General features: G+C 50.2%; 1 protein-coding gene across 5 annotated transcripts in view; it reads right to left on the minus strand.

Annotated features, from left to right (window-relative positions):
• TTLL1 (tubulin tyrosine ligase like 1) overlaps positions 1–23,235 on the minus strand; it is a 41,446-nt gene that overhangs the window by 15,801 nt on the left and 2,410 nt on the right. The window contains exons 2-8 of one of the 5 annotated variants that reach the window (XM_032261379.1): positions 16,774–16,850; positions 16,503–16,657; positions 13,451–13,567; positions 9,344–9,552; positions 8,013–8,193; positions 3,721–3,855; positions 3,344–3,452 (exon numbers count right to left, since the gene is read on the minus strand). In XM_032261379.1, the coding sequence (XP_032117270.1) occupies positions 3,344–3,452; positions 3,721–3,855; positions 8,013–8,193; positions 9,344–9,552; positions 13,451–13,563 (747 nt within the window). In that variant the 5' untranslated portion in view covers positions 13,564–13,567; positions 16,503–16,657; positions 16,774–16,850. Of the gene's footprint in view, positions 1–3,343; positions 3,453–3,720; positions 3,856–8,012; positions 8,194–9,343; positions 9,553–13,450; positions 13,568–13,687; positions 14,183–16,502; positions 16,658–16,773; positions 16,859–23,235 lie in introns of those variants that run through there. The other 4 variants (XM_032261380.1, XM_032261381.1, XM_032261382.1 and 1 more) reach the window with 4 other exon arrangements.

The following is a 23,235-nucleotide window of genomic DNA, read 5'->3' on the forward strand; positions in this document are numbered from 1 at the left end:
GCCATTGCACTCCAGCCTGGGTAACAAGAGCGAAACTCTTGTTACCCAGGCTGGAGTGCAATGGCGCGATCTCGGCTCACCGCAACCTCCGCCTCCTGGGTTCAGGCAATTCTCCTGCCTCAGCCTCCTGAGTAGCTGGGATTACAGGCACGCGCCACCATGCCCAGTTGATTTTTTGTATTTTTAGTAGAGACAGGGTTTCACCGTGTTGACCAGGATGGTCTCGATCTCTTGACCTCGTGATCCACCCGCCTCAGCCTCCCAAAGTGCTGGGATTACAGGCGTGAGCCACCGCGCCCGGCCTAGAAATACATATTTCTTACCACTACTCACCCTCTTTCTCCTCAAATTATAAAAAAGACCAGAGCATTCAAGACTTCTATTCAAAGAAGATTCAAATCAAAGAAAGACTTTCATAAAGAAATGAGACCTGGCTGGGTGCGGTGGCTCATGCTTGTAATCCCAGCACTTTGGGAGGCTGAGGCGGGTGGATCACCTGGGGTCAGGAGTTTGAGACCAGCCTGGCCAACATGGTGAAACCCCATCTCTATAAAAATACAAATATTTAGTGGTGGTGCACATCTGTAATCCCAGCTACTCGGGAGGCTGAGGCAGGAGAATCACTTGAACCCAGGAGGCAGAGGTTGCAATAAGCTGAGATCCTGCCACTGCACTGTAGCCTAGGCAACAAGAGCGAAACTCCATCTCAAAAAAAAAAAAAAGAAAAAAGAAAAAGAAATGAGACCTTTGGGCTGGGCGAGGTGGCTCACGCCTGTAATCCCAATACTTTGAGAGGCCAAGGCGGGTGGATCACCTGAGATAAGGAGTTTGAGACCAGCTTGACTAACATGGAGAAACCCCATCTCTACTAAAAATACAAAATTAGCTGGGCGTGGTGGTGCATGCCTGTCATCCCAGCTACTTGGGAGGCTGAGGCAGGAGAATCGCTTGAACCAGGAAGGTGGAGGTTGTGGTGAGCTGAGATTGTGCCATTGCACTCTAGCCTGAGCAACAAGAGTGAAATTCCGTCTCAAGAAACTAATAATAATAGAAAGAAAATAAATGAGACCTTTGGTTTGTGTTGGGGTGAAATTAGAGCCCTAAACCTGAACTGAGCCCACAAGCTCCTTGTGTCTGGCCTCACTGGCCTCTCCAGCCCCTCCCCGTCCACTACCCTCACGCTGGGGCTCCCACCACACTGGCTTCCTCTCGGCCCCTGCAACGCTCCTTCTTGCAACAGGGCCTTGTCACATGCTGTACTGACTGCTATGGAACCTCCCTGCCTCCTCCAGGTTATCCCTGATCATGCTTCAGATCTCGGCTCCAGCACCACTTCTGCAGGGAGGCCTTCTCCAACCACTTGACCAGCGGCTTCTTTTGTTCCATGCTCTTCTAGATGTGTGTTCCTCACTTTCAGTGCAAGCAGCTGGGTTTATAGTTTTAGATTCATAAGGGTGATTATTTGATGAATGCCTCCCCTGGAAGCTCTGGGAACCATGAGAGTAGGTACTAAGGTAGGCTTTGCCTATCACTCTATCCTGGGCACTCGGAATGGGATCAACTCACACAGGTGCTCAAAGTGTACAGATGCCCCTCAATAGGGTTATGTCCAGATGAAGCCATAGCAAGTTGCAAAGATTGTAAGCTGAAAGTGCACTTAAGGCCAGGCACAGTGGCTCATGCCTGTAATTCCAGCACTTTGGGAGGTTGAGGTGGGCAGATCACTTGAGGTCAGGAGTTCGAGACCAGCCTGGCCAACATGGTGAAACCATGTCTCTACTAAAAATACAAAAATTAGCCTGGGTGTGGTGGCGGGTGCCTGTAGTCTCAGCTTCTCAGGAGGCTGAGTCAGCAAAATCGCTGAACCCAGGTTAGGCAGAGGTTGTGGTGAGCCAAGATCGTGCTACTGCACTCCAACTGGGGCAACAGAGCAAGAAAAAAAAAAAAGTGCATTGAATACACGTAACCTACTGAATATCACAGCTTAGCCTTGCCTATCTAAAATATGCTGAGAACAAACACAAAGCCTATTATATAATAAAGTGTGAAACAGCTCACATAATTTATTGACTACTGTACTCAAAGCAAAAAAACAAATGGTTGCATGGGTACGGTTCCTACTGAATGCATGTCGATTTCACAGCACTGAAAACGCGACAACTGTAAGCTAAGCCGGGTAAATCAGGGACTGTCATCTCATGACATTCTCCCAACAGTCCTGCAAGGTAACACTATGATCTCCTTTTATTTATTTATTTATTTATTATTGTTTTTTTGAGATAGAGTTTCACTCTTGTCGCCCAGGCTGGAGTGCAGTGGCATGATCTCGGCTCACGGAAACCTGTGCCTCCTGGGTTCATGTGATTCTCCTGCCTCAGCCTCCCGAGTAGCTGGGACCACAGGTGTGCATCACCACTCCCGGCTAATTTCTGTATTTTATTTTTTAGTAGAGACGGGGTTTCTCCATGTTGGCCAGGATGGTCTTGATCTCTTGACCTCGTGATCCACCTGCCTTGGCCTCCCAAAGTGCTGGGATTACAGGCGTGAGCCACCGCTCCTGGCCTCTATGATCTCCTTTTATAAATGGAGAAACTGAGGCTCTGAGAGTTAGACTGACTTGCCCAAGGCCGCAGAACTAGAAAGGCAGGGCTTGAGCCTGCTGTCTTCTTTCTCCAGGTGCCCCCACCCGCCCCTGGCATTCAGCTGATGTGCCCCAGGCCAGCCCACCTATGCCCAGAGCCTCCCAGTCCCATCAGTGCCCAGCCTTAAGCCAGGACATACCTTGAGTATCACTCCTTACCCACACTGTTCTTGAAAAAATAGGAGAAAAAACCCCACAAAGTTGATCCTTTTTTCTTTTCTTTTTTTTTTTTTTTTTGAGACGAAGTCTCCCTCTGTTGCCCAGGCTGGAGTGTGCAATGGCTCGATCTTGGCTCACTGCAACCTCTGCCTCCCAGGTTCAAGCGATTCTCCTGCCTCAGCCTCCCAAGTAGCTAGGATTACAGGTGAGTGTCACCATGGTAATTTCTGTATTTTTTTTAGTAGAGATGGGATGTCCCCGTGTTGGTCAGGCTGGCCTTGAACTCCTGACCTCAGGTGATCCACCCAGCTTGGCTTCCCATAGTGCCGGGATTACAGGCATGGGGCACCATGCCCAGCCTACTTTTTATATTTTTAATAGAGACAGGGTTTTGCCACGTTGGCCAGGCTGGTCTTGAGCTCCTGACCTCAGGTGATCCACTGCCTCAGTCTCCCAAAGTGCTGGGATTATAGGGGTGAGCCACCATGCCCAGCCTGAAAAATCAGTCCATTTCTATAAGCACAAATGGAAGGACACACTCACCCCATGTTTCTGGATGGCAACGTTGGTGAGATGAACGAACATGTTGTCCAGCTCACTGGTACTCGGGGTGTATTTCACTGTGCAAAACCGGCAAAACCCAAGTTTATACCTAGGTGGGAATGTAGATTAATTCAAACTCCAGGGAGAAACACAAAGAACAGATACCACGTCATTCTCTAAAAAGAGCTGCTCTTGTGTGTGTGATTTACACAACTCACATCAGCGTCACGGCTGACTGCTCTTACGTCCCTCAATCCCTGCCCTGTGCCAGGCACTGCACATGCACTGTTTTATCAAACCTCACAACGGTGCGAAGGAGGAAGAGGTTTAAGGTGAAAACACAATCAAGAGAGAGCCCAAACCTTAGGGACGCTTACATGTAACAGCGCAGCGGACGGTACGTAGACACCAGAACGTACAAGCGCAGGTCGAACTTCCTCCCGCCAATAAGTAAAGGGTTGTTGATATAGAGAGAGATCACGTAGGCTTCTTTATTAGATTGAGACACAAACCTAAACATGTCAGAGAAAGTAAGAGTTAGATGGTAAAAGGTGCAATACTGAAGACACAATCCATGAATAAAATAACTGACAAAGTAGACTCCATTCAAATTTTAAAATTAAACATTTTTGACCGGGCGTGGTGGTTCACGCCTGTAATCACAGCACTTTGGGAGGCCGAGGTGGGAGGACCACTTGAGGTCTGGAGTTTAAGATAAGCCTGGCCAACGTGGTGAAACCCTGTCTCTACTAAACATACAAAACTTAGCTGGGTATCATGGTGCGTGCCTGTAGTCCCAGCTACTTGGGAGGCTGAGGCAGAAGAATCGCTTGAACCCAGGAGGCGGAGGTTGCAGTGAACTGAGATTGCACCACTGCACTCCAGCCTGGGTGACAGAGCAAGACTCCATCTCAAAAAAATAAAATAAAATAATGGTGGATCCATGTCATTATACATTTGTCTAAGTTCCCAGAATGAACAACACTAAGAGTAAACCCTATGGCCTTTGGACGATGATGAGTTGGTGTCAGTCTGCCAATTTATGTAATATATATATATATATATATATATATATATTGAGAGAGAGTCTCTCTCTGTTGCCCAGGCTGCAGTGCATCGGCATGATCTCAGTTCACTACAACCTCTACCTCCTGGGTTCAGGCAATTCTCCTGCCTCAGCCTCCCGAGTAGCTGGGATTACAGGCGCCAGCCACCATGCCTGGCTAAGGTTTGCATTTTTAGTTTAGAAAGAGTTTTGCCATGTTGGCCAGAGTGGTCTTGAACTCCCAACCTCAAGTGATCTGCCTGCCTTGGCCTCCCAAAGGGCTGGGATTACAGGCATGTGCCACCATGGACCTGGCCAGATTTTTTTTTTTTTTTTTCCAAGATGGTCTTGCTGTGTTGCCAGGCTGGAGTACAGTGGTTCGATCACAGCTCACTGCAGCCTCCTGGGCTCAAGTGATAGTCTCACCTTCGCCTGGCGGGTAGCGGAGACTACAGGCATGTACCACAACACCCAGATAATCAGTTTGCCAATTTTAACAAATGTTCCATTCTGATGGGGGAGGCTGTGCATGTGTAGGGGAAGGGGTATCGGAAAAAAAAAAAATCTCTGTATCTTATTCAATTGTGTGGTAAACCTAAAACTGCTCTAAAAAATCAAGCTACTGGGCTGGGCACGGTGGCTCACACCTGTAATCCCAGTACTTTGGGAGGCCGAGGTGGGCAGATCACAAGGTCAGGAGATCAAGACCATCTTGGCCAACATGGTGAAACCCCATCTCTACTAAAAACACACAAAAAATAGCTGGGCGTGGTGGTGCACACCTGTAGTCCCAGCTACTCGGGAGGCTGAGGAAGGAGAATTGCTTGAACCCAGGAGGCAGAGATTGCATTGGGCTGAGATCGAGCGACTGCACTATAGCTTAGGCGACAGTGCTAGACTCCGTCTAAAAAAAAAAAAAATCAAGCTACTGGAAAAAAAATTGATAGTAAAGACCGAAGGTTCATTTATTCAGCTGGCAACAAGCTCCCGGCCTCTCACTATGAGGGGCTGGATCGTCAGGAAGGAAATGGGGTGAGGTGTATCCGTGGAGGACACCCTCTGCCCCAGAGGACAGCGCAGGCAGCTGCAGGAGAGTCCCCAGGAGTCCATTCAGGGAATTCCTCCTTGGGCCTGACCACTGGGGGCTGGCAAAGTGTAATCAGATTTAAGCACGGCCGGGCGTGGTGGCCGACACCTGTAGTCCCAGCACTTTGGGAGGCTGAGGCAGGCAGATCACTTGAGCCTGGGAATTTGACACCAACTTGGGCAACATGATGAAACCCTGCCTCTAAAAAAAAAAAAACAAATTAGTCAGGTGTAGTGGTGTAAACCTACAGTCCCTTTCCTCAGGAGGCTTGGGCCCAGGAGGCTGAGGTTGCAGTGAGCCATGATCCTGTCTTAAAAAAAAAAAAATTTGTTTTAGGCCAGGAGCGGTGGCTTACCCCCTGTAATCCCAGCATGGGAGGCCGAGGCGGGTGGATTACTTGAGGTCAGGAGTTCAAGACCAGCCTGGCCAACATGGTGAAACCCCGTCTCTACTAAAAAATCCAATAATTACCCAGGCATGGTGGCGGGCACCTGTGATCTCAGCTATTCAGGAGGCTGAGGTAAGAGGATCACTTGAGCCTGGGAGGCGTGAGGTTGCAGTCAGCTGAGATCATGCTACTGCACTCCAGCCTGGGTGACAGTGAGACTCCGTGTCAAAAAACCAAAAAAGGTAAGAGGATCACTTGAGCCTGGGAGGCGTGAGGTTGCAGTCAGCTGAGATCATGCTACTGCACTCCAGCCTGGGTGACAGTGAGACTCCGTGTCAAAAAACCAAAAAAGAAACCTACTTAAACGTACTATAAAATAAGGAATCTCCTGTTACCCTGGGAACTACTGACAAGTGAGTCCTCTCCCCACTGGAAAAGGATCAGACAGAAGCTTTGCCCCAGTGGCCCCCAGACACTTCTGAGCAGCTGAGAAAAAACAAAGACCAAGAAGAGCCGGCAGACCCAGGCCCTGGGCTTGCCCTGTGGACCAGAGCACGGGGCCACTGCCCAGCCCTTTCCAAATGCTTCAGGCTTCACATGTGTTCATTCGTTCCATCCCCACAATCCCCCGGCGATGGAGCTGCTGGTGTCCCCATTTTACTCGGATGGAGAATGTAAGACAGGGAGACTCTGTGGAAAAAAATACACTCAGCCAGTGCGTGTCAGACTAGGCCTCAAACCCAGGACCTCAGAGCCCCCAGTCCCAGGATTTAGGTCGGTGTCTCATTGCCTCAAGAACCACCACGAATGAGCAGTTCTCACACCAACCTGTAATCAAAGAGCGGCTGCAGGTCCTGGCCCATGACCTACACCGTCTTCCTCATGGCCTGCCTCAGGCAGTCTGGGACTAATCACCCGAAGACAGCCACAGAGCTCCGCTGTGACGCCACGTGACAGATGACGCACACCTGCAAAACCTAGCGTGGGCTGCCTGGCTCATGGCCAAAGACCAAAGAACAGGCCGGGCGCCGTGGCTCACGCCTGTAATCCCAGCACTTTGGGATGCCAAGGCAGGCGGATCACCCTGAGGTCAGGAGTTCGAGACCAGCCTGACCAACAGGGCAAAATCCTCTCTCTCTTTTTTTTGAGACAGAGTCTCACTCTGTCACCCAGGCTGCAGTGCAGTGGTGTGATCTCAGCTCACTGCAACCTCTGGCCCCACAGAGTTCAAGGGATTCTCCTGCCTCAGCTTCCTACACAGCTGGAATTACAGGCACCTGCCATCGCACCCAGCTAAATTTCTTATGTATTTTCAGTAGAGACGGGGTTTCACCATCTTTGCCAGGCTAGTCTTGAACTCCTGACTGCATGATCCACCCACCTCGGCCTCCCAAAGTGCTGGGATTACTGGTGTGAGTCACTGCACCTGGCTGCAAAACTCCCTCTATTAAAAAAAAAAACAGGCTGGGCGTGGTGGCTCACGCCTGTAAAGTGCTCCAAGCACTTTGGAGGCCAAGGCGGGCGGATCACCTGAGGTTGGGAGCTCAAGACCAGCCTGACCAACATGGTGAAACCCCGTCTTTATTTAAAAAAAAAAAAAAATTAGCCGGGCATGGTGGTGCATGCCTGCAATCCCAGCTACTCAGGAGGCTGAAGCAGGAGAATCACTTGAGCCCAGGAGGCAGAGGTTGCAGTGAGCTGAGATTTGCACTACTACACTCTAGCCTGGTGACAGAGCAAAAGTCTGTCAAACAAACAAAAAAACCCCAAAGTCAGGTGCAGTGACTCACGCCTGTAATCCCAGCACTTTGGGAGGCCACGGTGGGCGGAACATGAGGTCAAGAGATCGAGAGCATCCTGGCCAACGCTGTGAAACCCCATCTCTACTAAAAATACAAAAATTAGGTGGGCATGGTGGCACATGCCTGTAGTCCCAGCTGCTCAGGAGGTTGAGACAGGAGAATCGCTTGAACCCGGGAGGCGGAGGTTACAGTGAGTCAAGATTGCGCCACTGCATTCTAGCCTGGCGACCGGGCAAGACTCTGTCTCAAAAAAAAAAAAAACCACAACCATCCCACAAATTCTGCAGAACAGCATAAAACGGTGAACTGGGACCTGGCACGCAGAGCGGGTGGCTGCCCACACTTACGAAGACGTCTTGCTGTCCCGGGACCACTTTTTGATCTGTGAGAGCTTGTTGATTAGGAAGATGCCCTTTCCCTGGGCCTTGCCACAAGGCTTCATGATCCAGGTGCTGGACGGGCTCTTCCGGAACTCCTCTACGAACAGATTATAGTCAGCGGGCAGCATGTAGGTGACGGGAACAAAGTCTGCAAGGCAAAGGCACCCAGTGCTGGTAAGGGGCCAGCCCAACTGCGGCCATCAACAGAAAGATCTTGCCCCTGCCTTTCCAGGGACTTCGGACTAAGTGCTCCCCACCCCAGCCCAGCAGCTAACAGAACCAGGGCCTCTGCTGCGCAATCCCTGGACGACACAAGCTACATTCACGGAGCCTATCTAAGCACCTTATAAACCTGTATTTTTTTTTTTTTTTTTTTTTGAGATGGAGTCTTGCTCTGTTGCCCAGGCTGGAGTGCAGTGGCATCTCAGCTCACTGCAACCTCCATCTCCTGGGTTCAAGTGATTCTCCTGCCTCAGCCTCCCAAGTAGCTGGGATTACACGTGTGCGCCAGCACACCCAGCTAATTTTTGTAGTTTTAGTAGAGACGGGGTTTTACCATGTTGGCCAGGATGGTCTTGATCTCTTTTTCTTTAATTTTTATAAAGACAAGGTTTCACCATGTTGGTCAGGCTGGTCTTGAACTCCTGACCTGAGGTGATCCGCCCACCTTGGCCTCCAAAGTGCTTGGATTACAGGCATGAGCCACCACGCCCGGCCCATGGTCTTGATCTCTTGATCTGCCTGCCTTGGCCTCCAAAGTGCTGGGATTACAGGCGTGAGCCACCACGCGCGCTTGAAACCTGTATTTTTCAATCCCCACAGCCACCTGCGAGCTACTGTAAACCCTGTAATAATTCCCATTTAGCAGATGAGCAAACTGAGGCTCAGGGAGGTCAGTTATCAAATTCTGCCCAGGTTTGTGCAGGAATCTGAAACTATTCAGTCCAGCTTTTATCCCCGGACTGGACAGGGACACAGTGTCTTCCCTGGGTAGAGCCAGACAGGCAGTCATGAGCCCTCGTGGCAGCCTGTGGCTCAAGAAATGTTTCCCTAGGCTGAGCACTGAGGGCATTCTCTGGCTTGCACAAAGCCCATGCCAGGCAATTCCCAAGGCACTCGCAGAAATTCAGATGCCAAACTCAAACTCCTCCTGCTCCCTCATTCTGGAGACACCTGAAGTGACACCCGCGTGGACACGCTCATGTGCCAAAGCCAGCAGTCACCACCTCGGTGCCTCAAGCCCCAAAGAAAACATTCAGCTGTTAAATGAAAACATGAGCCGGGGAAAAGGCACAAACCCAGATAGAGGTATTTTCCATTTTCATCTTTTTCTGCCAGGGGACTCCCTTCTTTCTCTAGCTCCTTCCTGTATCTTTTGATGTTCTTCACCATCAGATCCTTCCGGGTCAGTTCATAGTGGTTTGGAAAATGGTTGACTATTTGATCGTCTGAGAGCCGATATCCAGTTTCGACACTGAACACATTTCGGATGGTTTGCACGCTCATCCTGTAAGAGATGAGCAGGACGGACACTCGGTAGTGATGTCTGTGTGGCAGAAGTCCTTGTTCCCATCCCTGCAAACATCCAGAACCCTCAGCACCCTTCCCCACTACTCCCATATCCCCTGGCACCTGAGCCAGGGGCTGCCCGGCCCTGGCTGGGACAGGCTGGGACCCAAGCTGTGTGAGGGCCAGGAACTGTGCTGATTCTGTGCCCCAGCCTCCCTCTCTGGCCAGGAGCAGGAGCTCAATAAATGTTATAACATTGATTAGTAATAACATTGATTAATAATAACACTGTCAACAAATAAAATATATACCCTTTTCAGACTCTGAAGTCAAGAACCTCATTTAAACAATAACTGCACCCAAATTCAGGAAAGTCAAGGACCCTTTATTTTTTTACTTTTTAATTTTATTTATTGATTTCTTTAGAGACAGAGTTATGCTCTTGTTGCCTGGGCTGGAGTACAATGGTGTGCTCTTGGCTCACAGCAACCTCCGCCTCCTAGGTTCAAGCGATTCTCCTGCCTCAGCCTCCCGAGTAGCTGGGATTACAGGCACAAGCCACCACGCCTAATTTTTTATATTTTTAGTACAGACGGGGTTTCTCCATGTTGGTTAGGCTGGTCTCGAATTCCCAACCTCAGATGTTCCGCTCGCCTTGGCCTCCCAAAGTGCTGGGATTTCAGGCATGAGCCACCATGCCCGGCCCAAGGACCCTTTAAAAACAAAATCACAGGGGTTATATGTAAGAGCCCTGAGTCAGTACTTGAAATCCTTGCAGAGTTTGCTGAGGCGGCAAGTGGGGGACGACAGAGCTAAAAGGGAAATGGATTCCTTCCAAGCCTCTGAGAAAGCCACGGTCTCCCTGTCACACGCCTGTCCTCACCAACCCCCTGCAAAGCAGGGAAGGGGTATGGAGGAAGGGCTGGCCCCCGCCCAGAGCCTGAGTCACAAAACATGGCAGGTGGCGCCGGCCTCTTGCACTGCAGCCCCTGTGCCCCCAGCCTACCCCCACCCCACAGCACCACCCTCGAGAGGGTGCCCAGAGTCCCCAAAGAGCTGCTGTGGATTCCAGGACAGCCAGAATAAAGGGAATAAGAGAATAAAGGAGAGAGAAAGCATTAAGGGACCCCCATTACCCCACTTTGCCAGTTAATGGCATGTGGCCAGTCACATTTAGTCTGAACCTCCATCCCCCTCAGCACTGGCACGTTCTGAACCAATTCCTGGACATCATATTATTTCATCCAAAACATTGCTGTCTTAAGATTCTCTGGCCGGGCATAGTGGCTCATGCCTGTAATCCAAGCACTTTGGAGGCCAAGGCGGGCAGATCACCTGAGGTCAGGAGTTCAAGACCAGCCTGACCAACATGGTGAAACCCCATCTTTAAAAATAAATAAATAAATAAAGATTCTCTAAGAGTTCAAGACTCCATGTTCTATTATGTGACATCCTATTTTATACAATTATCAGAACTAAAAAAGCAATATTTATGTATTTATTTATTTTTGAGACAGGGTCTCGCTCTGTCACCCAGGCCGGAGTGCCATGGCTTGATCTTGGCTCACTGCAACCTCTGCCTCCCAGGCTCAAGTGATCCTCCTGCCTCAGCCTCCCAAGTAACTGGGACTACAGGAAGGCACCACCGTGTCTAGCTCAATTTTTGTAACTTTTTTTGTAGAGATGGGGTTTTGCCATGTTGCCCAGGCTGGTCTCAAACTCCTTGACCCAACTCATCCTCCGCCTAGGCATCCCAAGTGCTGGGATTACAAGCATAAGCCACCGTGCCTGCAACAGCAGGAATACTGCTAGAGACAGGCTCCCCTTCATCAACAATATAGAAGCCCTAAGAACAGTTCATACACAAAACAGAATCATTGCTTGATTCTTTCATCAGTTTTCAAAATAAAGAGCTGGCCAGGCTTCTGTTTGTAATCCAGCACTTTGTTTTTTTTTTTTTTTTGAGACGGAGTCTCGCTCTGTGCCCAAACTGGAATGCAATGGCGCAATCTTGGTTCACTGCAACCTCCGCCTCCCGGGTTCAAGAAATTCTCCTGTGTCAGCCTCCTGAGTAGCTGGGACTACAGGCATGCACAACCATACCCAGGTAATTTATGTATTTTTAGTAGCAACAGGGTTTCCCCACGTTGGCCTGGCTGGGCTCGAACTCCTGACCTTGTGATCCGCCTGCCTCAGCCTCACAAAGTGCTGGCGTTACAAGTGTGAGCAACCACATCCAGCTAATTTTTTTGTATTTTTAGTAGAGACGGGATTTCACTATGTTGGCCAGGCTGATCTCTCCTGACCTCGTGATCTGCCTGCCTCAGCCTCCCAAAGTGTTGGGATTACAGGCGTGAACCACTGCACCCAGCCAAAACACTGCTTTTCTTGTCCTAGTCTAACTCAGTTTCCTTTTTTTTTTTTGTTTTGAGGCAGAGTCTCGCTCTGTCACCCAGGCCGGAGAACAGTGGCTCACTGCAACTTCTGCCTCCTGGGTTCAAGCAATTCTCCTGCCTCAGCCTCGAAAGTAGCTGGGATTACAAGGGCACGTCACCATGCCCAGCTACTTTTTCTATTTTTAGTAGAGATGGGATTTCACCATGTTGGCCAGGCTAGTCTCGAACTCCTGACCTCAGGTGATCCACCCGCCTCGGCCTCCCAAAATGCTGGGATTACAGGCTCGAGCCACCGTGCCTGGCCTGACTCACTTTTCTATTGCTGTCTGTCTGCCAGTCTGACTAGCACCCTCTTGGCATAGGACAGGGAAGCAAAAGAAGGCACCTGGACAGGTGTGGTGGCTCACACCTGTGATCCCAACATTCTGAGAGGCTGAAGCAGGAGGATTGCTTGAAGCCAGGAGTTGGAGACCAGCCTGGACAACATGGTGAAACCCTGACTTTACAGATAATTTTAAAAGTTAGGTGGGTGTGGTGGCGCATGCCTGTGGTCCTAGAAACTCAGGAGGCTGAGGTGGGAGGACGGCTTGGGCTCAGAAGGGCAAGGCTGCAGGAGGTATGATCACACCACGGCACTCCAGCCTGGGCAACAGAGTGAAACCCAGTCTCTAGAAAATATGCATGTGTTAAAAAAAAATAAATAAGTAGCTGGGTACAGTGGCTCATGCCTGTAATCCCAGCACTTTGGAAGGCCAAGTGGGTGGATCACAAGGTCAGGAGTTCGAGACCAGCCTGACCAACATGGTGACAACCCGTCTCTACTAAAAATACAAAAAATTAGCCGGGTATGTTGGTGTGCACCTGTAATCCCAGGTACTCAGGAGGCTGAGGCATGAGAATTGCTTGAACCCAGGAGGCGGAGGTTGAAGTGAGTTGAGGTCTCACCATTGCATTCCAGACCGGGTGACAGAGCAAGACTTTGTCTTGAAAAAAAAGATGCACCGGCTGGGCATGGTGGCTCACACCTGTAATCCAAGCACTTTGGAGGCCAAGGGGGGGCGGATCACCCGACGTCAGGAGTTCAAGACCAGCCTGACCAACATGGTGAAACCCCGTTTTAAAATAAATAAATAAAAAAGAAAAAAAAGATGCACCAAGCCTTCTTCCACAGCCGTCTTCCCTGTCCTTCAGGCCAGCTGTAACACACGCTCACTGGAAGGGGAAGGCTGAGGCTCTTGTTTCTCACCCAAGTTCCCCACGGGGTTACTCACACTTAGTTGCGCTGAAACACCCTGGGCTTCACACCACAGGCTGCACACAGCGAGGTGGGAACACGCCGTCACACACACTCTCACAGAGAGTCCTAAGGAAAAATGCATGCTGGGAGACGGCACACGACAGGAGATACTGGCTCTGAGGCCAGTCCCAAGGTGCACTGGAACTAACAAAACCGATACACAAGCCTCAGAGAAACCACCCAGCCCTGCTTTGTATGCTTACCAGTAGAAATTCCAATCCTCGTTTTCTGTCACTTGGACCCATCCTCTCTTCTCAAAGTTATTGATCAGCACTGACTTCTCGATATCAGTGACCCATTTTACTTTTCCTGCCATAATCCTGGAAGAGATCAACATATTAGAACTACAAACGTCAACGACTCACTTCCCTTTAACCCAAGTAATCCTTTAAACAGCACACAAAATGACCTATGTTCCCCCACCCCAAACTCGATCTTACCCCAGCAGTGGTTCTCAGCCAGGGGCGACTCCATCTCTCAGGGGACACCTGGCATGGGTAGAGACAGTCTGGTTGTCTCGACTGGGGGATGCTTCTGGCATCAGGCTTATCCAGGCCAGGGATGCCGCTCAACATTCGACTTGCACAGGTGACCCCTCTCAACCAATTATCCAGCCCCAAATGTCAACTGTGCCAAGGCTGAGAAACCCTGGTCTGGTGGGAGAGACAGGCAGTCATTAAGTCATCACCCGGGAGTGTTCAATTGCAATTGTGCCGGGAGCCACGAAGGAGGGGCACACGGGGCTCTGAAAGCCAGAGGCAGGGCAGCTGGGGAAGGCCACCTTGAGAAGGGGACCCTCGAGCCAACTTCCGATGGGTGAATGGGGGTCAGCATACCTGACCCATGTCCCTCCAGGCACTGCCTGTCTCCCTACTTCAAGTCACCCTCTGGAACTACAGAGTGACTGTAAGTGTTTATCTGGGCTGGGCATGGTGGCTCACACATGTAATCCCATCACTATGGGAGGCCAAAGCAGGTGGACTGCCTGAGGTCAGGAGTTCAAGACCAGTGTGGCCAACATGGTGACTAAAAATACAAAAACTAGCCGGGTGTGGTGGTGGGCACCTGTAACCCCAGCTACTCAGAGGCTGAGGCAGGAGAATCACCTGAACCCAGGAGGTGGGGGTTGCAGTGAGCCAAGATCATGTCCTCGAACCTGGGTGACAGAGTAAGACTCCATCTCAAAAAAAAAAAAAAAAAAAGACAATCTTACACTCCCACCAGTCACCAGCCTCTACCCAGGATGACAGCAAAAGAAAGAGTGTTATTTTAAAAATAAAGGCAGTATGCCTCGTTACACTTCCACATACAGTTTCATCTGAGGAAGCAGTTCCAGGCAAAACCCGGCTTCGAAGCCAAGAGGCCTATGAGCATTGAAGGCCTCTTCTGAACGGAGGCACCTCCTCCAGGGACCAGCAAAGGCTCTACTTTGGGGGCAACTTGATGGTGCAGAAAGGCATGGGATATGGAGACAGGGACCTGGACCTAACTGGCCTTGGGAAAGGGAGGAAGAAAGCATTCCCGTGATAGCACCACACATTGCCAGCCTGTGCCTTCTACACCCTGCTGGTAAGGCCAGGAGCGTCACAGAGGTAGGACGGGGGACAGTAATAGAGTACGGGCTCTGTGGCTCAGGTTTGAGGCTTAGCTCCACCACTCACTGGCTGTGTGACTTTGAGCAAGGTACTTAACCTCTCTGAATCTCCATTTCCTTGTGTAAAATACTGATAAGAATAGTATCTAGTGTGGTGGCTCACACCTGTAATCCCAGCACTTTGGGAGACCGAGGCAGGTGAATCACAGGGTCGGGAGTTCGAGACCAGCCTGGCCAACATGATTAATGCCCTGCTAATACTAAAAATACAAAAAATTAGCTGGGCTTGGTGGTGCGCACCTATAATCCCAGCTCTCGGGAGGCCGAGGCAGGAAAATTGCTGGAACCCAGAAGGCAGGGGTTGCAGTGAGCCGAGATCACACCACTGCACTCCAGCCTGGGCGACAGAACAAGACTCGATCTCGCAAGAGGAAAAAGAAGAGTAGTACCCAGCTTACGGGCTACAGTCAGGGTTAAATGCGTGAACACACGTAAAGCACTAAACAGTCCCTGGAGCACAGAAAGCACTCAAGAGGGGCCAGGCGCAGTGGCTCATGCCTGTAATCCCAGTACTTGGAGAGGCTGAGGCAGGCGGATCACTTGAGCCCAAGAGTTTAAGAACAGCCTGGCTAACAGGGCAAAACCCCATCTCTACAAAAAAAAGTACAAAAATTAGCTGGGCACGGTGGCATGCACCAACAGTCCCAGCTACTCGGGAAGCTGAGGCAGGAGGATCACTTGAACCTGGGAGGTTAAACTGCTGTGAGCCATGATGGCACCACTGCACTCCAACCTGGGGGACAGAGCGAGAGCTGTCTCAAAAAACAAAATAAAAAACACTCAAGAGACATTCACTACGATCATCGTCATCATCGCCGCTTCACCAGTGAGGAAGCTGAGGCTCAGTGGTTAAGAGCCTGTGGAAGAACCAGACTCAGCTGGGTGCAGTGGTGCACGCCTATAATCCCAGCACTTTGGGAGGCCAAGGCAGGTGAATCACCTGAGGTCAGAAGTTTGAGACCAGCTTGACCAACATGGCAAAATCTCATCTCTACTAAAAAGACAAAAATTAGCCAGGTATGGTGGCAGATGCCTGCAGTCCCAGCTACTCGTGAGGCTGAGCCACCAGAACAAAACTCTGTCTCAAAACAAACAGACTCAAGGGAGATCTAGTGCCCTGATTTAAAGCCAGGGTGATGCTAAAGGGCCACCTCACTCCACACAGCCCATCACTTCCCTCTGTGAACCTGGCCTTTGGCAGGATGATGACAACACTCAAGTCACAGAGTCAACGAGCAATAAATGGAATTGCTCTCTGGAAGCTACAAGGTGCCATATAAATGACTGCTGTTAGGTGATCAGTCACAGTGCCCGTGAAACCTCAGCAGTCACAGCAAGACGACGGTAAAAGCACAGGGGCTGCCCCCCAGAGCGTGAACCAATCCCGCATCCCTCACACCTGCAGACACAGGGCCCAGGCCAATGGCTCAGACAACTTCATTTTCACTACGTGATTTCAGCCTCCACAGCTCTGAATCCCTGACGAATCCTGCTAGCAGCCTGGGGACCCCTGGCCACCGCCATCCAGGCTGCATGGTTCACACGTTGTACTTAAAGCAAGCATCTTAGTGGGTGACCTCACACCAACCACTGATTTCTACCTGGAGGTGACAGAAGGAAGAGCAGTGACAGGACACCAGGAGGGCTGTGCGCAATTCTCACACGGGGCTTCCCCAGGCCTGAACGCTTCCAGGCATGAGACCCCAAACCCACAGAGGCAGATGGGCCAAGCATCCGCATCCGCATTCACATTTCACTAAGCAAGTGAGGCAAGCGCTTTAGCCAGAGCATCAGGGGCCCTCCCAGGCCCTGCGCCCTCTCTCCCACCATGTGGACGATGGTCACTAAGGGGCCATCTCTGGCTGTACCTACCATAGGCACTGACGGAGCACCACTGGCAATGCCCACGTTCACTTCAGTGTCACTGACGTCACTCACACTGGCCCCTCCTTCTTCCCTAAGACAAAGTTAACAGATGAAATGTACATCACACATATTCAGGAGACACTCTCTTTCTTTCTTTATTTTTTTGAGACGGAGTCTCACTCTGTCGCCTAGGCTGGAGTGCAGTGACGCAATCTCGGCTCACTGCAGCCTCTACCTCCTCGGTTCCAGCGATTCTCCTGCCTCAGCCTCCTGAGTAGCTGGGGCTACAGGTGCATGCCACCACACCTGGCTAATTTTTGTACTTTTAGTAGAGATGGGGTTTCACCATGTTGGCAGGTTGGTCTCGAACTCCTGACCTTGTGATCCACCTGCCTTGGCCTCCCAAAGTGCTGGGATTACAGGTGTGAGCCACTGTGCCTGTCCAGGAGACACTCTTTCTGAGTCTTTCCCTGTTACTCTTCTCTGGTACAGTAAGAATTTCTGAACTGAATTACTTACTGGCTCCAGCTGGCCTTGTCAAGCTGCCATGCTACTATTCATGGCACGCACCCCTCGCTCCAGCTAAGCTCAGCCCCTTCCCACATCTGCCCAAAGCTTTCCTCCCACCTGCAAGCCTGTGTGCACTCTCTGCCCCACCTGGAACGGCCCCTCTGCACTGCCTGTTCTCCAATGCCTACCAGTCATGCAAGGCACAGTTCAAAGGCCACTCCCTCCCCAGAGAGCCATTCTCAGCCCTAGCTGGAGCTAAGCTGTCCTCCTCCCCAGATCGTCTATCTCCTCCTGCCATCCTTGTTGGCACTCAGAACTCCCTACCTTGCATTTCAGCCCTTTAAGTAGACTCTTTCTTTCTTTCTTTCTTTCTCTTTCTTTCTTCTCTCTCTCTCTCTCTCCCTCTCTCTCTCTCACTCTCTCTTTCTTTCTTTCTTCGTTTCTTTCCTTTCTTTCTTTCTTTCTTTTTTTTTTTTTTTGAGATGGAGTTTCGCTCTTGTTACCCAGGCTGGAGTGCAATGGCGCGATCTCGGCTCACCGCAACCTCCGCCTCCTGGGTTCAGGCATTTCTCCTGCCTCAGCCTCCTGAGTAGCTGGGACTACAGACACGCGCCACCATGCCCAGCTAATTTTTTGTATTTTTAGTAGAGACAGGGTTTCACCATGTTGACCAGGATGGTCTCGATCTCTTGACCTCGTGATCCACCCGCCTCGGCCTCCCCAAGTGCTGGGATTACAGGCGTGAGCCACCGCGCCCGGCCTATTTTTTTTTTTTTAAGATGGGGTTTCACCATGTCGGTCAGGTTGGTCTTGAATTCCCGACCTCAGGTGATCCGCCCACCTTGGTCTCCAAGTAGATTCCTTCTATAAACACAAGAGGGCAGGACTCTGACTCACCTGTTCCCAATCTTGCATGACTTTTATTTTTCCTTTTATTGAGACAGTCTCACTCTGTTGCCCAGGCTGGAGTGCAGTGGCGCATCTTGGCTCACTACAACCTCTGCCTCCTGGGTTCAAGCAATTTTTTTTTTTTTTGAGACGGAGTCTCACTCTGTTGCCCAGGCTGGAGTGCAGGGGCACGATCTCAGCTCACTGCAGCCTCCGCCTCCCAGGTTCAAGCAATTCTCCTGCCTCAGCCTCCCAAATAGCTGGGACTACAAGCGCGTGCCACCACGCCTTGCTAACTTCTGCATTTTTAGTAAAGGTGGAGTTTCACCATGTTGGCCAGGCTGGTCTCAAACTCCCGACCTCAGGTAATTCACCTGCCTTGGGCTCCCAAAGTGCTGGGATTACAGGCATGAGCCACCGCGCCCAGCTGCACAGATTCTTTCTGGGCTGCACCAAAGCCCACAGTCCATCCTGCCTGACCCAAACATTCCTTGCACATGGGCAAGGCCCACAGTAAATATTCAGTGCATAAGGGAGGGAGTGGGCAAACCCTCCAGACAAGCCCCTTGAACCTGACTCTTTGCTTTGGACAGTCGCTCCCACAGAGATGTGTTACGGGGTTGAGCTGTGTCCCCACAAAGTTATGGGGAAGTCCTAACCTGTCTGAAACAAGTACATGCAGCAGAAGGACCTTGGCCTTGCAGCTCCCCCACACTCTTCCTTCCTTTTTTTTTTTTTTTTTGGAGATGGAGTCTTGCTTTGTCAGTCACCCAGGCTGAAGTGCAATGGCGCCATCTCAGCTCACTGTAACCTCTGCCTCCTGGGTTCAAGCGATTCTCCTGTCTCAGCCTCCCAAGTAGCTGGTGCCTGCCACCACTCCCAGCTAGTTTTTGTATTTTTAGTAGAGATGGGGTTTCACCATGTTAACCAGGCTGGTCTTAAACTCCTGATCTCAAGTGATCTGTCTGCCTCACCCTCTCAAAGTGCTGGGGTTACAGCTGTGAGCCACTGCACCCGGCCCCCTTTCATTTAAAAAAAAAAATACACCAGGCGCAGTGGCTCAAGCCTGTAATCCCAGCACTTTGGGAGGCCGAGGCGGGTGGATCACGAGGTCAAGAGATCGAGACCATCCTGGTCAACATAGTGAAACCCCGTCTCTACTAAAAATACAAAAAATCAGCTGGGCATGGTGGCGCGTGCCTGTAATCCCAGCTACTCAGGAGGCTGAGGCAGGAGAATTGCCTGAACCCAGGAGGCGGAGGTTGCGGTGAGCCAAGATCGCGCCATTGCACTCAGCCTGGGTAACAAGAGCGAAACTCCGTGTCAAAAAAAAAAAAAAATTGGCCGGGCGCGGTGGCTTAAGCCTGTAATCCCAGCACTTTGGGAGGCTGAAGCAGGAGAATGCTTGAGCCTGGAAGGCGGTAGTTGCAGTGGGCCGAGACCACACCATTGCACTCCAGGCTGAGTGACAGAGTGAGACTCCGTTTCAAAAATAAATAAATAAATAAATAAATATACATATATATCTCTCTTACCGACCAAAACTGTATCACCCACCAATTCCTAAAACAAACACTGGCTGGGCAGTCTGACCAACATGGAGAAACCTCATCTCTACTAAAAATACAAAATTAGCTGGGCATGGTAGCACACACCTGTAATCCCAGTTACTCGGGAGGCTGAGGCAGAAGAACTGCTTGAACCCAGGAGGCAGACGTTGCAGTGAGCCAAGATCACGCCATTGCACTCCAGCCTGGGCAACAAGAGTGAAACTTCGTCTCCAAAAAAAAAAAAAAAAAGACACTGGCAAGGGGAATGAGCGTATCAAACTGGCTTAGGTTAATTAGGATTTATTCCTGAGTTGGGGATATGATCACCTTCCCTGTGCAAAACTCTTGATTTTATTAACCAAGAAAAAATAATGAAAGAAAGATATGCGTCAGCTACAAGAGTCTTGACAGATCAATTGAGCCAACTGAGATTTAACAAGTTGAGACTCTCAAAGCACTTCCGATAATTTCCTTGACATTAGTTATTTACTAATGGTTACCAAACGGCTACTTTGTCTCATACTCTCTAATCATTTACCTAACAATATCATGGCATTAAAATAAACTAAATCCTTATTCTTGGATTCAGTTGCCTCCAATTATACCATAAATTCCTTATGATCACATGCAGAAACAGGAGGAAACGTCACACTCTTGATACCTTCCTTTCTTATACCAGGTAGCTAGCCTCATATGCAGAAATCACAATAAAGTTTCTTGTCAAAAGGGATGCCAAGGAAGATTGAAACAGAGCTCTTATCTTCTGAAAAAACTCAACACATTTTTTTTTTTGAGCAGAGTCTCCCTCCGCTACCCAGGTTGGAGCGCAATGGCACGATCTTGACTCACTGCAACCTCCGCCTCCTGGGTTCAAGTGATTCTCCTGCCTCGGCCTCCCAAGTAGCTGGGATTACAAGGCGCCTGCCATGATGCCCAGCTAATTTTGTATGTTTAGTAGAGGTGCGGTTTCTCGATGTTTGCCAGGCCGGTCTTGAACTCCTAACCTCAGGTGATCCACCAGTCTCAACCTCCCAAAGTGCTGAGATTACAGGTGTGAGCCACCGTGCCCAGCCAACATCTTTTTCTTTCTTTCTTTGCAGGCTCTCCACCTGCTTTTTCCAGCTTTCGACCACAAGCTTCTAATCTCTTATCATCATGTGGTTCGGTGGTACTAATTCTAGCCAGGGCCCTGGCTGGGCACTGAAGCTCAGCCATGCCTGCACAGAGTAAGGAATGACATATTTATATCATTACCAAGAACAAAAGCTACCAGCTATTAGGCACTAGCATGCGTAGGCACTAGGTGGGGTAGTTTATGAGTATTCTCCCCCACTGCTCCACTGTGTCTGTTATCACTTCCTTCAGGTGATGCCAAAAGGCAGATGATACGATTTTTTTTTTTTTTAGACAGAGTTTCGCTCTTGCTGCCCAGGTTGGAGTACAATGGCGTGATCTTGGCTCACTGCAACCTCCACTTTCCAGGTTCAATTGAACCCCCTGCCTCAGCCTCCCGAGTAGCTGGGATTACAGGCATGCACCACCATGCTTAGGTAATTTTGCATTTTAAGTAAAGATGGGGTTTTTCCCTGTTAGGGTGGTCTCGAACTCCTGACCTCAGGTGATCCGCCTGCCTTGGCCTCGCAGAGGGCTGTGATTACAGGCATGAGCCACTGCACCTGGCCAAATGATATGGTTTGACTGTATCCCAATCTCACCTTAAATTGTAATAATCCCCATGTGTCAAGGGCAGGGCAAGGTGGAGATAAACGAATTATGGGAGTGGTTTCACCCCCATACTGTTCTCGTGGTAGTGAATAAGTCTCATAAGACCTGATGGTTTTATAAATGGGAGTTCCCCTGCACAAGCTTTCTTGCCTGCTGCTATGTATAACATGCCTCTGCTCTTCTGTCATGATTGTGGCACCCAAGTGCCATGGCTAATTTTTGTATTTTTAGTAGCGATGTGGTTTTGCCATGTTGGCCAGGCTGGTCTCGAGGTCCTGACCTCAGGTGATCCACCTGTCTTTGGCTACCCAAAGTTCTGGGACTACAGGCGTGAGCCACTGCGTCCGGCCTAACTGCTGATTCTTACCCATGCTCAAGTTTGCAAATAATTGGTCTAGTTCATGTATTTGTTTCCTTGGTGATTATCTGTCTCTACACAGACACATCTGAGAGCAGGAATGTGGTTCTGCTTTAACTCGTGCTGAGTCCCCAGCACCTAGAACAGTGTCTAGTAATAGCAAGTGCTCAATCAATATCTGATGAATGGCCAGGCGCAGTGGTACGTGGCACAGTGGCATGTGGCGCAGTGGCTTGTGCCTATAGTCCCAGCTACTCAGGAGGCTGAGGTGGGAGGATCGCTTGAGCCCAGGAGTTCTGGGCTGTAGTGCGCTATGCTGATCGGGTGTCTGCACTAAGTTCGGCATCAATATGGTGACCTACCGGGAGCCAGGGACCACCAGGTTGCCTATGGAGAGGTGAACCGGCCCAGGTCAGAAACGGAGCAGGTCAAAACTCCCGTGCTGAGCAGTTGTGGGATCGCACCTGTGAATAGCCACTGTACTCCAGCCTGGGCAACATGGCGAGACCCCGTCTCTTTAAAAAAAAAAAAAAAAAAACTTGATGAATGAACAAAAATAATCAGACTGGTGCACTGGCTCACACCTGTAATCCCAGCACTTTGGGAGGCCAAGGCGGGCAGATCACCTGAGGTCAGCAGTTTGAGACCAACCTGACCAAAAGGGAGAAACCCAGTCTCTACTAAAAATACAAAATTAGCTGGGCGTGGTGACGCATGCCTGTAATCCCAGCTACTCAGGAGAGTGAGGCAGGAGAATCGCTTGAACTTGGGAGGCAGAGGTTGAGGTGAGCCGAGATCTCACCATTGCACTCGAGCCTGGGCAACAAGAGCAAAACTCTGTCTCAAACAATAACAATAACAACAAAAGATTTCCACAGCTTTACCAGGGGTGTGAAGTATCAGCCTGGGAGCTGAGCTGATTTCCACAGTTTGGGAATATCTGCCTGCTGGGACAGACCTACAACCACAGACAGACACCTTGCCACAAGGCCTTTCATTTCCCAGTTATTATAACTCCCAACTCCCAGACAAAAGCCAAACCTAATTCGCTTGCCTGGCGTTAAGCAAGAGAGAACGTATTCATGAGAATCATTTCACCCTTCTGTGTCCAGCCGTCAGAAAATGGGCATCCGCCGGGCGCGGTGGCTCAAGCCTGTAATCCCAGCACTTTGGGAGGCCGAGGCGGGTGGATCACGAGGTCAAGAGATCGAGACCATCCTGGTCAACATGGTGAAACCCCGTCTCTACTAAAAATACAAAAAAAAAAATTAGCTGGGCATGGTGGCACGTGCCTGTAATCCCAGCTACTCAGGAGGCTAAGGCAGGAGAATTGCCTGAACCCAGGAGGCGGAGGTTGCGGTGAGCCGAGATCGCGCCATTGCACTCCAGCCTGGGTAACAAGAGCGAAAACTCCGTCTCAAAAAAAAAAAATAATAA

This window comes from Sapajus apella, unplaced genomic scaffold (assembly GCF_009761245.1).
Source record: "Sapajus apella isolate SASKATOON/1434 unplaced genomic scaffold, GSC_monkey_1.0 scaffold123, whole genome shotgun sequence".
In the NCBI taxonomy this organism is placed as follows: domain Eukaryota; kingdom Metazoa; phylum Chordata; class Mammalia; order Primates; family Cebidae; genus Sapajus; species Sapajus apella.